The sequence below is a fragment of the Megascapheus bottae genome, chromosome 16, assembly GCF_031878675.1.
Source record: "Megascapheus bottae isolate mThoBot1 chromosome 16, mThoBot2.hap1, whole genome shotgun sequence".
Lineage (NCBI taxonomy): Eukaryota > Metazoa > Chordata > Mammalia > Rodentia > Geomyidae > Megascapheus > Megascapheus bottae.
The window spans coordinates 78,591-96,473 of record NC_143524.1 but is presented as its reverse complement, the minus strand read 5'-3'; the positions used below and the strand labels follow the sequence as shown (position 1 = coordinate 96,473).

Here is a 17,883-nt window from a genome sequence, read left to right as displayed (position 1 = left end):
CTGAACTCTCTTTTCTCAGACCTCTGATATCCTGGCACAGCCAGCGATGACACAGAGGTTGTGTAGGGTGCAGAGGTCAGAGGACATAGAGCTGGGGTGGCGGTGGGGGGGGGGAGAGAGAAGCATGTCACAACTCAAGAGGTGAGAGCTGCAGAGCTCACAGGGATACAGAGCGGAGGAAGTTAAAGCTCAGAATGGTACACCAGAGTTGGGGTATACAAATCTGGGAGATACAGAGCTTAAAGGGCAGAGCTGGTAGGGTATGAAACTCAGGGAGACACAGAAAGCAAGATTTCATAGAACACAAGAAGGCAGATCTGGTATGTTCAGAGCCAGGATGGGGGCAGTACTAGTGGAGATAGTACCCTTGGGGAGGGAAGGGCAGTTCAGAGTTTAAGAGCAGTATAGAACTAGAGCGAACAGGGTTTGTTTCAGTCTCTCTGTGTGTAAAGTAAACAGTGGGCTCCTCTGAGGTTCAGGAGAGCACAGGCAAAGATCCAAACATTGTAAGTAATATGGTGGAGCTCAGGAGTGTGCTGTCTTTGCCTTAATTATACATAATACTAATAATCAAAGCCAGAGGTAGTTAGTCTGGACTAAGGTTCTTGTTCTAGGCCAAATTTTCTCTCAAATTCTAGGAATTACACAGAATGACTAGTCTCTAGCTGGTGACCTAGAAACCTAGGCCTGTTTCAGGAGGGCACTTCAGGTGACTGCCTGTGTCCGAGTTTGGTTCCCCAAGTTCAGAACCATGAACACTGAGCTTGTCCAAGCAGGGTCATTTCTGAACCACTCCACTCAGTCATGCAGCACAGGGAGTCAGATCTTGTCCACACCGGCTTCTGAACAGGATGGTTTCTCAGATCTACTTGTTCACTCTTAGTTGTTCTGCCATTCTGCATTGCACCCCAGCATACAGTGAAAGCTAATGGGGAGTGTACACGAATGGACTGCTGGCAGCCAGATAAGCGTCTTGAGTCCTGGAGCTCAAGGCTATTCCTCCTACAAGGGACAGAAGCTGCCAACCTGGCTAACACTGGCCAATGAAAGGCAGATGGAGACATCTGGCTACGTCAGGGGAGGAGGCTGAGGCGGTCCTATCTAGCTGTGGAGGCTTGCTTCTGACTAAGACTGAACTCCACACTGCATGACCCTGTGAACTGGAGCAGTCAAATTTCCCCTGGTAGTCAGGCAAGCTTCTAATGGTCCAGTAGACTCACGTGTGCTTTTCTCTGTCAGGAACAGGCTATTGGGGAAGTGGTGTTGTGGCTCAAGGGTAGGTAGCCTTGCGCTGAAGAGCTCAGAAACAGTGCCCAGGCCAAGAGTTCAAGTCCCATGACCAACCAAAAAAAAAGAAAGAAAGAAAAAGGCCGTTAGGATCATGACTTTCTTCAGCTTCCCGATTTCTGCAGGTTGGGTCTATCTCATTTGGGGAGCTATGAGAAAAGCACAGCATGAAGGCTTTCCAGCTACATTGTACACAGCCTTGAGATCTCCCTTTCTCCCACCCACTGTTCATACTGATTCTTGTATTCTTCCTCTCAGCTTGGGTAACCCATGGATTCTCAACCCCTGTTCATGTCAATAAGGGTGAAACAGGGTGCAGAAAGCCTGCTTGGAGGAGGCAAAGGTGACAGGGTGTGAATGCCTGGATCTGTGAAAGCATGGAATGGGCTGAAGAAGAAAGGGGTACTATAGTGTCTGACAATAAAGACAAGACTTGCATCTTAGGTGACTGAGTGAAAGGCTTGGTCCCAATCCTGTGTTCAATAAAAAGGGAGGAGGTAGAGCAAAGCCCCAAGCTCCCCTAGTTCCAGGGTAGGTACAGGTTTAGCCTGGAAGCTAACCCCAATAAGAGAACCATAAACAGGACAAAGCAAAGGCATTTATTATAAGAACATTTTTGAATTGCACTGGTTAAGAACCAGTCAGGTACACAGGGGTGAAAAATACCAGTTTCCACTCTCCATCATGTCCTCTCTCATCATCTGAGGCCTAAAGGATCCTTCCATCACCCAGGCTAAAGACCCACCACACAAAGAGCCTCTGCCTGTGGCTGGGCCCTGATCAATGATGATGCTCTGCTTTTACAGAGGACCAGCAGGACACCCAACCCCCAGCCCAAATGAACACGCCATCTTCTCATGGGCCATGGACATGTCTCCTTGGGTGAGGCAGAGCTGAAGCACAGGGGGCCTAGGTGAGGATGTCCTGAGCCTGCTGCTCCACCAGCATCTCCATGCTCTTTACATCAGTGCACCACAGCTCTAGCCGGTCCTTCATCCCTGTGATCTGAAAGCAAATCAGGACCACACCATGTGTTAGGACATGTGTAAGTCACAGGCAACACAGGACAACAACGTGGTCTCCAGATCACTCTTGGGGCAGTGGTAAAAATACCAAAGCTGGGGGTAGGGTTTTAGGTGATATGATCATCTCTCTTAATTCTTATCACAAGGACATTATTAAAGGAAATAGGTAAGAACAGAGGAAATCTGCAGGATTAAATTTACAGCAAGTGTAAGAAGGATCTGAGCTCAAATCACAAAACCAGGAACACGTCTGATCTGGGTACTAATTTTGAGATTACAAGGTATCATCAACACAATCAGCAGGTTGTCACTCTAAGCTTCTAAATGTGCTCAAGCCCTAGGTACATTAAAGTGACTTCCTAAAGCAGTAAGTAATCTCATCTCATGTTGAACATGGACTCCTTTTTCTATGGCGTGTGTCCACATGAAGTTACGACTCACGGCACAGCCTCACGGTACAAAGTGGGTAGATTCAGTCACCTCACCTGCTGTAGATCCAGCACTCGGGGCTGCACCCAGGTCATGTGCACCCGCTTGTCCACCTCATCTATGCTGCCTCTCACCAGTCCCACCGAGAGTGCCTTCATCACCAGCAACTCCACCTGTTTAAGGACCTGTGTGAGAAACTCTGTGTACCCACAGCACCGCTTCTGCTGTTGGGGCGACATGCTGGGACACAGTGCTCTCAGAGGACCCCACCTCTGCCTGGAAGATGCACATTCAGAGTTGCCTGAGCTCTTGAAAACCCCACTCCAAGAACTGTACCTCATTCACAGTGATTTTAGCACTCTTGGCAATTTCTTCAAAAGTAAGCTGTCTGTGATTGGCAGGCCGTGTGAAAGTCATCTGAAAAAAAAAAAAAAAGTTTTTCCAAGTAAAAATGGTCAGAGAACTGAAAGGTAAGGATTTTTTTTGGGGTCTGAACTTATTCTGAAAACAGATCATTTTGTCAGTATCCCACATCTAAAATTTTCCTAATTGTCATAATGTGTTTTACTATAAAGAAACATCACTCAGGAAAGGTGGGGGGGGGGGTCCTCTGGACCCAGACAGCCTGAGGGTGGCCTGGACCCACGGACAGATGGGTTCCTGTGTCATTCTTACCTCCATCAAGCACAATAACTGGATCTTCCTCAGAAGCTGGGCTTCATTGGCTGCTAAATCAGGCTGTGAAGTGCAAAAAGATGTCTTTCATGTTTGAGCCAATCAATCACTTAACCCTTGTGTGTGTGTGTGTGTGTGTGTGTGTGTACACACCTGTGCATGCTGTGGCTTGAACTCAAGACCTGAACTCTGTCCCTGAGCTTCCTTTGCTCAAGGCTAACACTCTACCACTTGAGCCATAGCTCCACTTATTTATTTATTTTTTTGGATTAGCTTAATGGAAATAGAGTTTCACATGGTCGGGAGTTTGGCCTAGTGGTAGAATGCTTGCTTAGCATGCACAAAGACCCAGGTTCGATTCCTCGGTACCACATACATAGAAAAAAGTGGTGCTATGGCTCAAGTGGTAGAGCTCTAGCCTTGAGAAAGCTCAAGGACATTACTCATTCCCTGAGTTCAAGCCCCAGGACTGGCAAAATTGTAATCCTCATCCCTGTATTTCAGCTAAGATTACAGGCATGACCCACCAGTGCAGGGTGTAGCCTAGGCTTTATAATGGTGGTTTGAACACAAAGAAACTAGGTAAACCCCAAATTTTATACTGTGGGTTTGTAAGGTTCATTACCAGGTTCAGTTGCAAGTGATATACTAACATTAATGTAGAAGTGAGAGACTCTTATGAGCTGTTACTACGAACAAAGACTGTGAGACAAGACTTGTACTGGTGTCACAAACACTGTCAGGCATCTTTAGGCTCTCTTGGCACAGGCACCTTCAGGAAAAGATTTGTCCTATGTTCCTGGAGGGGCCGCTGTTGTGGTATTGCCTGCCTGCCTGCCTATAACAAGGGACTGGTTTATGATGGAAAATGATGTCCTCTTTTGTGAGGCCTAAATAATCTCCCCTGCCAACAGACCAAAAAGTTATTTGAAGAGTCGGAGAGCACAGAATTAAACTAACAACTGTTGATTACTTAGTTTTTGCTGGTCCTGGAGCTTGAACTCAGAGCTGGAGCCCTGTCTTTGGGCTTTCTCAAGGCTAGAATTCTACCACTGGAGCTCTACAGCACCATTTCCGGCTTTTTCTAGGAATGTGGCACTGAGGAATCAAACCTGGGTCTTTGTGCATGCTAGGCAAGCACTCTTACCACTAGCCAAACTCCCGGTCCCTAATAACACACTCTTGGTACTTGGAGACTGAGGTGAGAGGACTGTCTGACTCACAAGTCAGCCTGGTAAATATAAAAAACAAAAATGAAAACAAAAACCTTATATTCTTCCATGAGCAGCCTTAGCAGGAGCATTTCCAGCATGATTATTGGTATAATGCACCTCTGAACTTACTCTCCCTATAAACTGCTATGGCTACTGAAGTTTGAACTTAGCCTTATGTTTGCTAGACAGGTTGTTTACTACCTATGTCATGGTTCCAACCTTTTGCTTTCTTTATTCTTCAAGTGTGAGGACATCAGGGATGGATACATCAACACATCCACTCATCCATCGGTCTCAGAAATCACCCTACACAGGGCTCTCTGCACTACTAGAGGCATGCGACATAAAGGCTGGCTTATTGAGATGGGATCTTGCTAACTTTTTGCTTGGGCTGACCTCAAGCCATGATCTTATTATCTTGAATTCCTAAGTAGTTAGGATTTTAAGTGTGAACTACTGTACCCAGCTTCTTAAAATGATTTTTTAAATTTTAAGACAAGGTCTTCTAATTTGGTTCAAGTCAGTTTCCAAGTGCAGGGCTCAAGTGCTTCTCTGGCTGCAGCTGGGACTATAAGCATGTGTTACTGTACCAGCTCTGAGTATACATTTTTGCAGAGATGCCAGTACACAGACTATAGTTAAGGCTGGCTAACTAAATCTGGTACTTCTTGCCTCCCAGGGACTCTTCATTCATGCCCATCCTGCTCTCTTATGTATGAATCTTGCAAGTTAAATCTTTAAGAAAATCCGAGTTTCAGGAAAACTCATAATCAAGAACACAACCACAATTTCTACTAGTTAACATTTCAATAATTTTGCTACCAGTAATTTCATTAAAAAAAAAAAGCTTGGCCTGGGCCGGGAATTTGGCCTAGTGGTTAAAGTGCTTGCCTAGCATGCACGAAGACCCGGGTTCAATTCCTTGGTACCACATATATAGAAAAAGCCAGAAGTGGTGCTGAGGCTCAAGTGGTAGAGCTCTAGCCTTGAGAAAGTCCAAGGACAGTGCTCAGGCCCTGAGCTCAAGCCCGGGACTGGCAAAAAAAAAAAAAAAAAAAAAAAAAAAAGCTTGGCCTATCACTAAGCACCTCTTGCTAACTTAATACCACCATCAAGGCTCCTTGTATGCTCAGCCATTCTGTGGTCCCTGCTGCGTTGCATTTCTGGAGAAAGGCTTCCCCCTCCTTTCACTTTCTCCACGCTTTCTGACACCAAGCACTTGCTTTTCTTTTACTACCCATATATGCTTCCCCTGGAAGGCCTGGTAACAGCCTTTCATCCAGCACTTCTGTTCTTCTAACCCCCAGGTCAGTTCTTCCTCACTTTCATCTGCACCTTCAGTGCACATGAAGGTGTGTGTACGTATTACTCTTTCACACCTTCTACTGTTTCTTTAGGGCTAAGCACTACTGATCATCTGCTGCCTTATTCTATGAAGAAAAGGCCTGCTCTACTACTGACCCTCCTATATCCAGGGCCTCAATGGCACTAGGCATGTGTAGGGAAAAGGCTAGTTCAATACTTGTTGGGTAAGTGGACAAATGTGGGAACAAGCAAGGGCCAGCGGCACATGGGACCTACCTGCTGACCCCATGCAGTCTTAAGTGTCTGGAATCTGTCTACATCACCACTGTTGAAGGCATAAAGAGTATCAATCAGCCATTGCCGGTCAGTGGTCCTCAGTGACTCCAGGACAGGGTGCATGAGCTGTGGAGATGAGACATCAGCTGGAAGAAGTCAGAATCCCCCTCCCCTGCTCCAGGGAATCTGTACCAGGTCAACTTACAAGTTCTCCAAAGTTAAAAACTCCCTCGCCGAGAAGCCCCGCAAGCCCAAGTGTGAAGGCTCTCTCCTGCTGCTCTGACACTATGACAATGATATACCAATCATATCCAAATCCTATTTGGCTTTGAAAAGCCAAACAAAGTAACAAAACATAACACAAGTAACAGAAGCCAGTCTTGGTATGATTATGCCACTCTGCCTCGTAAGTGTTGAGCCAATCTGGGTTATAGGAGGAATCACATATAAACGAGAGTTTTATGGATGGAGTATTCATTTATTATTTTTTCTTAAATGCATGTGAATCTGTTCAACACTCAGTTTGTCCTTCCTGGAGTAATGAGTTCCCTAGAACCACCCATTCTGCTATGGGAAATAAAACTGCCATTCAACTGTCTTAATGGTATCTTAGTCCGCATCTCTTTAGACTATAATGAGCCAGCTTTCTGTTCCCTTGATATCAAACCTTTTATTCTTTGGACTGCAGTACTTGCTTTTCTAGTATATTTTCCTTGATTTGCAAAGCTGCACCAGCATTTTAGTTGTTGGTTCCTTAGCTTCACTAGTGTATTTTGAGGTGTATGTAGACTATGCTGGGTGGTATTTTTTTTTTTTTTTTAATTCCGGGCCTGAGCACTGTCCTTGGGTGTTCTCAAGGCTAGCACTCTAACTGAGGCACAGCACCAACTTCAGGCTTTTTCTATGTATGTGGTACTGAGGAACAGAAACTAGGGCTTTGTGCATGCTAGGCAAGCACTCTACTCCTAGGCCATATCCCAGCCCCAACAAATAGTTCCTATTTTTTGGTGGTCACAGGTCTTGAACTCTGGGTTTGGGCGCTGTTCCTGAGCTCCTCAGCTGGAGGTTTGCACTCTATCACTTGAGCCACAGTGCCACTAGGGTTGTGTTTTTTTTTTGGGGGGGGGAGGGGTGGTTTGAGAGGGATTCAACTCAGGGTCTGGGTGCTATCTTTGAGCTTCTTTCAGTCAAGGCCAACACTGTGATCCTCAGCTTACAGGCATGAGCTACCAGTACTGGGTTTATGCTGAGATTCTTTTTTTTTGCTAGTCCTGAGCTTGAGCTCAGGGCCTGAGCACTGTCCTTGGACTTTCTCAAGGCTAGAGCTCTACCACTTGAGCCACAGTACCACTTCTGGCTTTTTTCTATGTATGTGGTACCACGGAATCGAACCTGGGTCTTCATGTATGCTAGGCAAGCGCTCCACCACTAGGCAAAACTGCCAGCCCTATGCTGAGATTCTTACGTAAATGTATACTTAATTCTTTCCCAGAACTCTGGCCAACTTTCTATTTGTCAGATCGTTGAGAGACTCTAATCCAGAGCTTCATTTTCAGACGAACTTCAGCTCTAGGGAATCTCATGGGACCTCCATCTTTCAGGAGGTCCTTGTATCACATATTATATACTTCCTGTAAGACCTGACTTAAGTAACAGTATGGACCTGGAGAAGAGTGAAGGGATCAATAGGATGTAGGCTTGCTATTATCTAAATAAAATACTGGAGACCAATATGATATACAGACTAAAGCATACGGAATCTTTCTGCCTTTTGTTCAGAGGATGAACCCACCTGAATTAAGCTGAACCTACTTCCTCCAGCACCTCATAACTGCTGTGACATGAACTGTAAAGGCCTGGTGTTACCTGGTAGATCCTTGATGTCAACACAGCCCAGAAACCGCAGAGCATCCTTGTAGTAGGATGCATGGTTTCCAATTGTTTGGTAGTATTTACTGGATAGGTCATAGAACCGACTGTGAACGGATGTCACGCCAGGGAGGCTGCTGAGCATCTCCTCCACATCTTCAATTGTCTCCTATGCATAGGAAATATAACTGTCTATCAACTTAATAATCTTAAAAGTAACAAAAACAAAAAGCATATACTACAAAGTGGGGCAATGGTAAATGTGACACTAGAAAACGTAACCTACACTTAATTTGCAAGACTTAAATGATGTAAAAATATCAAGGGAGGGGCTGGGAGTTTGGCCTAGTGGTAGAGTGCTTGTCTACCATACACGAAGACCTAGGTTCGATTCCTCCATACCACATACATAGAAAAAGCTGGAAATGGTGCTGTGGCTCAAATGGCAGAGCTCTAGCCTTGAGAAAAACCCAAGGACAGTGCTCAGGCCCTGAGTTCAAGCCCTGGGACCAGCAAAATGAAAAGTGGGGGGAGATAAAGGCTGTAGAAGTTTGGGGACTCACACGCCTATACTCATATTTCTCTAGAAACACTTGGGAGACTGCTCACACAGGCAGGAAACATCTGCCTGGACAAGGAAGCATGCATTAAGAGGCCCTCTGAGGAAGAATACTGGTAGAGAGCCCAGTGTTCTTACTGCATGTGCTGCTCTGCTCCTGAGCTGGCTGGAGTCCAAGGATGCCCTGTTACAGAATTCCTTAGTGTCTTATAGTGGCCATGTGTCTTAAATAAAAGCAGTATAACAAGTATGCACAAGAGCCAGGACTGGGAAGGAATAAATGCATTTAAGGGAAGGAGAACACTATTTTTTTTGTCAGTTCTAGGCTTGAGCTCAGGGCCTGAGCACTGTCCTTGGACTTTCTCAAGGCCAGAGCTCTACCACTTGAGCCTCAGAACCACTTCCAGCTTTTTTTTCTATGTATGTGGTACCGAGGAATCGAACCCGGGTCTTCGTGCATGCTAGGCAAGCACCCTACCACTAGGCCAAATTCCCAGCCTAGTGTTCCTTTCTTTAAGGATAGTAGATTTTATGTTAACTATTTTGAGAAAGAAAATCACACACACCCATGTACACACATGTACACATACACAATGATTCAACAAAAGTGGCAAAATGTAACCACTGGGAAATCTGTATTAGAAATATGAGGCTTAGCCCAATTTACGTGGCTCATGTTTGTAATCCTAGAAACTCAGGAGGTTGAGATCTGAGGATTAGCATTCAAAGGTAGCCCGAGCAGAAAAGTCTGAGACTCCTATCTACAATGAATCACCAAAACGCCAGAAGTGAAGCTATGGCTAGAGTAGTAGAACATCAGCCTTGAGCAAAAAAGCTAAGGGAGCCGGGCAAGGTGGCTCACGCCTGTACCTTAGCTACTCAGGAGGCTGAGATCTGAAGATCAAGGTTCAAAGCCAGCCTAGGCATAAAAGGACCTGAGACTCTTATCTCCAATTAACCTCCAGAAAATGGGAAGTGGGGCTTGGCTCAAGGATAGGGTGGTAGCCTTGAGCTGAAGAGCTCAGGGACAGCACCTAGCCTGAGTTCAAGCCCCATGACCCACCCCCCCCCCCCAAAAAAAGAAAAAAGCTAATGGAGAGGACCCAAGGCCAGAATTCAAGACCTATTAGCAGAACAAAAAAAGAAAAAAATGAAAGAAAAAAAATGAGTCTTTGCTATTTTGCACTTAAAAAAAAGATAATTCAAAGCTATTTTTAAAGTTAAAGAGGAAGAGAAGATTCCCCCCACCACATTCTAGACCACAGATAAACTGGTATTATGGTAATCTTACCTTTGTAGCCTGTAGATCCCCAATGTTTAATTTTAAGGCTCCAATTGCTGTTTTACACAGGATCACTGCCTCATCGCTACTTTTTACCTAATAATATCAGAAAACAAGAGAACCTCAGAAATGTGGGCAGCAAATTCACAAAGTGAGCCAATACTGGGTCACTGATGGGATTTCACGCTAAGAGATTTAAGATTTCCGAACATAAATTACAAGTCACATATATTCCTGAAGGTGCTGTTAAACTTTACATTCACCTTCTCACGAGTCTTTTCCAGAAAAGTAAGAGCCACATTAGGATCTAGAAGAGAAAGAAGAACAAAGTCAGGCTTACCAACAGCAGTTTCTACCAGCCAATACACCTTCATGCCAGCAGGACAATCTTTAGGATTAGATCAGAAAGGGTAATAAAAATGTAACTCAGTCTAATGTTTTTTTTTTCCTCTCTTCCTTTCCTTGGAGGTGTGGGAGATTGAGGCCAGGTTTCATGATTGCAAGGCAGGCACTCTACCACTAAAGCCAACCTCCAGACCTTTTTGCTATTTTTCAGATAAGGTCTTGGGCATTTGCCTAGGTTTGTTTTGTTGAGATAAACCTATCTCATTAAATTTTTGCTGGAACCATGATCCTTCAAGTCCAACTATCCAATCCATTAGTTGAGATTGTAAGTGTGTGCCAGTGGGTTGTTTTTTTTCTTTCTTTCTGTGTCGGTCCTGGGCCTTGAACTCAGAGCCTAAGTATTGTTCCTGAGATTTTTTTTAAACTAGTACTCTATTACAGCTTCATTTGTGTGTGTGCATGTGTGTGTGTGTGTGTGTTTAACTGGAGGTGAGTCTCATAGATTCTTCTGCCTGGGTGGGCTTCAAACCACAATCCTGTTTTTAACTGCAATCCTTAGATTACAGGCATATGCCACCGGTGCCCAGCCATGTTTTCTTTTTTTTTTTTTTTAAGGCAAGGTTTTTACTATGCGGCTTAGGCTATATTTGCACTTGTGATTCACCTGCCTTAGCCTCCAAAGTACAAGGATTTAAGGTGTGCACTCCCCCCAGCCAATCTGATACAAATGACATTTCTATCTAATTAAAACATATTTCAAAATTATTTTAACTACTATTTGATCTGTTCTACTATGAAACAAAATGAGGCTTACCTGTCATTTGTCGAACCACATGAAGAATTATTTCTACCAGAGACAAAGGGTTCACCCTAAAATAAAAATTACCAACTTTTGAGTGTCAAAAGTCATCAATGTATTCATTTTCAAAGTAAAAAACTAATAAAAGTGTTTTACCTGTGTTCAAATTCACTAATGAAATTTTCATAAAGCTGTGAAACCAAAACAGAAAGAATAAGTACATGAAGTCTTTCATTCTGCAAAATCAGATGTCAAACCACTATTTTTTAGTTAAAGAAGCTGCACTGGCATTATCAGGCTCTAAGTTTGTAAACCATAATGCCCATCATACAAAGCAGCTGAGGAGATGGAAGACATAAACAGACTGCACTGATTTCTTAAGGACAAAGTAGAAAGCATTGGGGATTAGACGCTTTTCCTGGCCAGGCTGACCTAGTAGACTAAAACGAGGGGCAAAGAAAACACAAAGAGGGCCGGGGGTTTGGCCTAGTGGTTAAAGTGCTTGCCTAGCATGTACGAAGACCCAGGTTCGATTCCTTGCTACCACATACATAGAAAAAAGCCGGAAGTGGAGCTGCGGCTCAAGTGGTAGAGCTCTAGCCTTTGAGAAAGTCCAAGGACAGTGCTCAGGCCCTGAGCTCAAGCCCAGGACTGGCAAAAAAAAGAAAACACAAAGACAACACTGAGACCATTGGAAACCAGAAGACTGGAAGCCAGTGGAACAGAGTGTGGTTGAGGACAGAGTCAAAGACATGCCCATAAGTTGGACCAGACATGATCAGTAGTAGTCTGGACACAGAGAGGGCAGGTTGACAGTGACCTCTGAGCTTATGGCTAGGTAACTGGGGAAAGGGAGTGACGATGGTGGGCAAAGTAGGGAGAAGGAACCTTCAGATAATTTCAACCGGGAAGAGAGTGTGAAGTTTCTTTGGAATATGAGGACAGTAAGATGGAAATGTCCCTGAGTCAGTTATTTACATCTGGCATACAATCATCTAAATAAAATATAATCATCCTTATCCCAATAAAGGTTTATCCTCAAAAAATTTGCTGATACCTCGTAAAAATTGCTGGGTAGCTGGGTGTGTGGCTCACGCCTGTAACCCTAGCTACTCAGGAAGTTGAGATCTGAGGATCAAGGCTCAAAGCCAGCGCGGGTACAGAAGGACCAGAGACTCTTATCTCCAATTAACCTCTAGAAAAGAGAAGTGGGGCTTTGCTCAAGGGTAGGGTGGTCGGTAGCTTTGAGCTGAAGAGCTCAGGGATAGCAGGCAGGCCGAGTTTAAGCCCTATGACCCACAAACAAACAACAACAAAAATTGATGGAGTACAAAAGAAAAAAAACCCTCAAAATTACTTCTAGTGACTCTATTAATACTATCCACTTTACATTTATGTGAGCTGGGTCTTAACTTTTTTTTTTTTTACCAGTCCCGGGACTTGAACTCAGGGCCTGCACACTGTCCTTGGGCTTTCTTCAAAGCAAGTACTCTACCACTTGAGCACTACTTCTGGCTTTTTCTATGCATGTGGTACCAAGGAATCAAACCCAGGTCTTTGTGCATGCTAGGCAAGCACTCTACCACTAGGCCAAACTCCCGGCCCTGGGTCTTAACTTTCAAAGGTTTATTTTATCCATGAAAAAGCAAATCCTATTTTGCTGAGTATCACATTACTATAAGGATTGAGGAAATACTTTGCCATGTATAGAAAAAATAACTCAAAGATAAGACTGCAAAGGAAAATGAGGAATTATACTTCATTATCACATAGAAACTTGGAGAATAGCTATTAATACTTGTTTTATTTATCACTTTCCCCTATAATTCAGGATACAATGGTCAGCAAAATCTTTATGTTTACAGATGATTGCAAAGTATTTTGGGTAGCAGAGTGTCAAACTAATAGATATAAACCATAAAAAAAGTTTTCAGGTTCAGGAGATGGAGTGGTAAAGCAGTAAGCTTCATTATTTACTCTATAAATAATATATTAAGTGTTTATAGCACATACCTATAATCCTAACTACTTAGAAGGCTGAGATCTGAGGACTGAGATTCAAAGCCAACTCAGGTTTTGAATCTCAAAGTCTGTGACTCTCTTCTCCAGCTCACCAGAAGTGGAGGTATGGTTCAACGGCTAGAGCACTAGCCTTGAGCAAAAGAGCCAAAAGAAAGCACAAGACCTTGAGTTCAAGCCCCAGTAGTAGAATACACACAGCAAATAAAATAATGTATTAGGGAAAAATAACCTAAGTTACAACTATAGGTGATCTATTAGTAGAGATTCATTTCAAATCAGAGAAAGATTAAGTTAGAGAAGACCTCAGGATGCTTCTGATGAGCAAAGTTATAGAGATCTGTCAGAGGATTCAGGGAAGGCTGGGAAGTTGTTTTTCCTTTCCTGTTGACAAATCCTTATAGTCATCTATTACAAAGACAGCATATTATGCTGTTGCCCTTCAACTCAAGTACAGTCAAGGGAACAAATATTGCTTCTATATTCTTAGGTCAAAAGTGTTTGCATAAGCAGAGTGGTAAGGAAGGGGAGCTAGGGAGTGAGAATTATCTAAAAGGTTCCTATGGCAATCTTTCTATCATCCTCTATCTTGAAATTTCTGTTCTTTTGGACACTTTCCTTAAGTAAAATATAACAGCAACAAAAAAGCCAGACAAAGTGGCTCAGGCCTGTAATCTCAGTTCTTGAGAGGCTTAAGGTAGGAGGATCAAAGTTCAAGGCTAGTGTGGCTTAACTGAAATTGAAAAAAAAAATCTATGAATAATAAGATATTAGGATATGCTATAAGGTAATATTTTAGGCTGGAATTTTACTTAATTTATCGATACCTATCCAGTCGCTTTGGGTGAGTACGTGTGCATGTGCGCAAGTGTGGGCCAGTCCTGTGGTTTTAACCCAGGGCTAGGGCACTGTCCATGACCATTTTTACTCAAGGCTCCTGCTCTACCAGTTGAGCCATAGCTCCACTTCCAGCTTTCTTTGGTAGTTTATTAGAGCTAAGAGCCTCAGCTTTTTCTACCTCGGCTGGCTTCCAACAGTCCTCCTCAGATCTCAACCTCCTGAGTTGCTAAGATTACAAGCATGAGATACCAGAGCCTGGCCTTTTTTTTTTGTGCCAGTCCTGGAACTTGAGCTTTTTTGCTCAAAGCTAGTGATCTACCACTCGAGCTACAGCCCCACTTCCAGCTTCTCTCTGCTTACTTGGAGACAAGAATCTCATGGACTTTCCTGCCTGGGCTGGCCTCAGCCCATGATCCTCAGATCTCAACCTCCTGAACAGCTAGGATTACAGGCATGAGCCACTAGTGCCTGGCAACCTGGGCTTTAGAAAAAAGAAAGGGGAGAGGGGAAGGAGAAAGGGAGGGAGGGAAAGAAGGAAGGAAGGAGAAAGGAAGAAGGGAAAGACAGACAGACAGGTCTTACTATATTGGCCCTTGAATTTAGGATTCTCTTGATGAAGTCTCCCGACTAGCTGAGATTATGTGCCATTTTGCTGTGTTTGTTTTGCTTTGGTGGTACTAAGGATGAAGCACATGGCTGCATGAATTCTAAGCACAAACTACAACTCAGCCTCATCCCCAACTCTAATGTATGTAAAACCATAGAAACAAGAATATAAGTTTTTCTTTTGGTGACATGGGTTTGAATTCAGGACCTTGTGAATATGAGGTAAGCACTCTACCTACCAATCGACCACATCTTAAACCCTTGGTTATTTTTCAAATAGTGTCTGCCACTTTTTGCTTGTATTATCGTAAAATGGTAATTCTCTACCTATAACTCCCATGTTGTTGGGAATACAGCTGTGAGCTACCATGTCCAACTGAGAATGTGTCTGAAAGCTCTTCTGTGACTTACTACGTAGGTTAATTACCTAACTTTTTTTTGTTGTTGTTGCTTTTGGTTGGTTGTGGGGCTTGAACTCTGGGCCAGGATGCTGTCCCTGAGCTCTTCAGCTCAAGGCTAGTGCTCTACCATTTGAGTCACAGCACCATTAATCACCTAACTCTTATATCTGCTTCTATGGAAAAAGAAAAATAATTAAAAGTAGTAGCTATTCCCCAATGTTATAATGTATCTATGATGTGCTTATAATGTACCTGGCATAAAGTGGTTTGATCTCATTATGATCAGCACAAGGTACATCTATCATCTTAAAAAGTCCTTGGCATATTCACACAATCTGACATAGCATGGTATATTATTTACCTTAATAAGACCATCTCCTTGGGCAAAGCACGGGTCTTGCACAAAATCAAGCACCTGAAGTGTCAGCTGATGCCACAACCTGAAAAACATTATGCCTTTCAGAGCCATAAACATGAAACCAGGAATATTTACAATCTTCACAGTCCTAATAAACAAGAAATACTAACCAGTTTATTTATTCTTTATATGGCACAATGTGAAGAATGCTAAGGCTCTGCTATTAAGGGTTATGTTACCTTGAGCTCTCTTATCCCAAGTCTCAGTTTCCCAGCTATAAAATGGAAAACATCTTTCTAGATTTCAAAGGGTTATTATTTCAACTGGAAACAATGTTAAAATTATGCAGCTTTATACTGAAATTCAAGTTCTCCTACTTATTTTATCTTCTATAGATGGATGAAGGATGAAGTAAGCTAAAACATAAAACCTCTAGGACAGTGACATAGCACACTTCACACAAATACCAAAAGCAAATATTTAATAATGCAGATCAAAGGTTTTGAAAACTGTTGAGGAGCATGGCCTTGTGGTGGAGTGCTTGCCTAGCATGCATGAACCCTGGATTTGATTCCTATGTACCACATACACAGAAAAAGCCAGAAGTAGTGTTGTGGCTCAAGTGGTAGAGTGCTTGAGAAAGCCCAAGGATAGCGTTCAGGCCCTGAGTTCAAGCCTCATGACCAGCAAAAAAAAAAAATAAGTTAAAAATACATATATAAACTGTTACCTACTATTTATCAAACACTAAGAACTGCTAATTTCAGAAGCCTGCTCAACGTTATCAAAATGTGTAGTGAATCTCTGGGTGAAAGGCTCTATGTTAAATGTCCCATGGTCGGGGCTGATGCCAGGGGCCAGGAGCGTGGCCTAGTGGTAGAGTGCTTGCCTACCATGGAGGAAGACCTGAGTTCGATTCTTTGGTATCACATACACAGAAAAAGTGGTTCAAGTGGTAGAGCTCTAGCCTTGAGAAAACTCAAGGACAGTGCCCAGGCCCTGAATTCAAGCCCCAGGACTGGGAGAAAAAAAAAAAAGTCCCATAGTCAGCAGGAAAGTTACTAGCTCCATCCCAATGGTAGTAATTTATTTTTTGGTAGATGGGGAAGGGGGATTGAACTCCAGGGCCTCAAAATTGCTAAGCTGGTGCTTTTATCTCTTGAGCTACACTTCCAGCCCCGCCCCCCTCTCTCTTTGCATTGGTTATATTCAGGTTAGGTTTTGCTTGTTCCCTGGTAGGCCTGGGCTGCAGCCCTCCAAATTGAGTTTCACAAAGTTGCTGGAGATAATGAGGGCTAGCTACTGTTATTCCCCTATGGCCCACACCACTGCACCCAGTGATCTCCACCGATAAATAGGATTACAGGCTTGAGTTTCCTGGCCAAATGCTAGTAATTTATAGTTGTTCTAAATCTCATCCTATTTCTAAACGAACCCAACCTCGGAACCTATCTAAGGACAAAAAACACCCTCTGAGGTAAAATGGAAAGCAGAGGCAGTGGGTACCGGGTGCATCCCGTCTAACCGCACGGCTGTGACTGGTGCGGGCTCCGGGCGGAGAAAGGTCACTCACTGTAGAGTGACGATATTAATGGCTGGGTCTCCACCTGGCTTTGAAGCTAAAACCACAGGCCAGTCTCGGCCACGAGGAGGAGGAGTTCCGAGGCCAGGGTCAGCTCTCCGGCGGGACCGCCTCCATCCCAGGCTTCTCCGGGGACCCGACCTCTCCGTGCCCCACTCCCACGGCCCCTCCTCGGCGCCTCCGCTCGGGCGCGAGCGGCCTCGGCCTCCGTGCTCACTTCTTTGTGTAGAGCTCTTCTAGACGGTGCCACACGGCGGCCTGCCCAGGCCCGGAGCTCTGGCTCTGCTGCAGAAAGCCCGGTACGTCCTTCATGGTGCCAGGGAGAACCCAAGGCTCAGGCCCGGCGGAGACGGCGACGCGCGAGGGACGGCGGCCGGAAGTGCTCACTCACTCCCGGAAGTACCCTGCGCCGGCCGCGTGGCGCGTGGCATGCTGGGAGCACACGCCAGCGGCGGCGCCCCGGTTGCCAGGGTAGCACCTGCCCCCCCTTCCCCGCCCAACTTCGCCCCAGTTCCCGCACGGGGGCCTAAAATGCGCGTGAGTCTGGGGTCTTCCGACCACCTCCTGGCCCGGCGGCCGCGGCCCTGAGCCCCTCCTGCTGGGGATGCGCGAGGCCGTCCGAAAGCCTCGGCTGTCACCACCTTAGTTGGAGGACGGTGCAGCTTCTCGGGTTGGCCTCCAGTGCCGAAGGCCAGAGCCGCGCGGCCTGGGAAGACTCCCAGCTCTCCACCTAGACAAGCCTGGCGGAGCGAGCCCAAAGGCCTCTTCTCCCTCGCCCCGCCAGGCCAGGCCCCTCCCGGGGGCGCGGCTCGCGCCCGCCCGCCCGCGACACTAGGGAGGCGGGGCCTGCGCGGGCCGGGGGTGACGCAGGGGGCGGGGTCTGCACGGGCTGGGGGTGACGCAGGGGGCGGGGTCTGCGCGGGCCGGGGGTGACGCCGGGGGCGGGGTCTGCGCGGGCCGCGGGTGTCGCCGGGGGCGGAGTCTGCACGGGCCGCGGGTGACGCTGAGGGCG

The 17,883-nt window shown here is 45.2% G+C and overlaps 1 protein-coding gene across 1 annotated transcript; it reads right to left on the bottom strand.

The window, feature by feature from the left end:
- Positions 1–1,865: 1,865 nt before the first annotated feature.
- On the bottom strand, positions 1,866–17,672 carry Psmd13 (proteasome 26S subunit, non-ATPase 13). The gene is made up of 13 exons (XM_090347059.1): positions 17,089–17,672; positions 15,293–15,371; positions 11,222–11,256; positions 11,081–11,136; positions 10,185–10,228; positions 9,931–10,017; positions 8,078–8,249; positions 6,417–6,496; positions 6,212–6,337; positions 3,417–3,479; positions 3,078–3,158; positions 2,798–2,914; positions 1,866–2,292 (listed from the first exon to the last, which is right to left on the bottom strand). The coding sequence occupies exons 1-13, from the start codon at positions 17,181–17,183 to the stop codon at positions 2,197–2,199; spliced, it is 1,131 nt and encodes a 376-aa protein (XP_090203185.1). The 5' UTR covers positions 17,184–17,672; the 3' UTR covers positions 1,866–2,196.
- Between the last annotated feature and the right edge of the window lie 211 nt (positions 17,673–17,883).

What these genes read in the sequence shown, in the direction of transcription:
- Psmd13 (XM_090347059.1), bottom strand. Translation starts at nt 17,183, where the DNA reads ATGAAGGACGTACCGGGCTTTCTGCAGCAGAGCCAGAGCTCCGGGCCT. An exon ending in GGGATCTACAGGCTACAAAG is followed by an intron (nt 8,250 to 9,930) that starts GTAAGATTACCA and finishes TCCTATGCATAG; the next exon opens with GAGACAATTGAAGATGTGGA. An exon ending in TTTTTAACTTTGGAGAACTT is followed by an intron (nt 6,338 to 6,416) that starts GTAAGTTGACCT and finishes TCATCTCCACAG; the next exon opens with CTCATGCACCCTGTCCTGGA.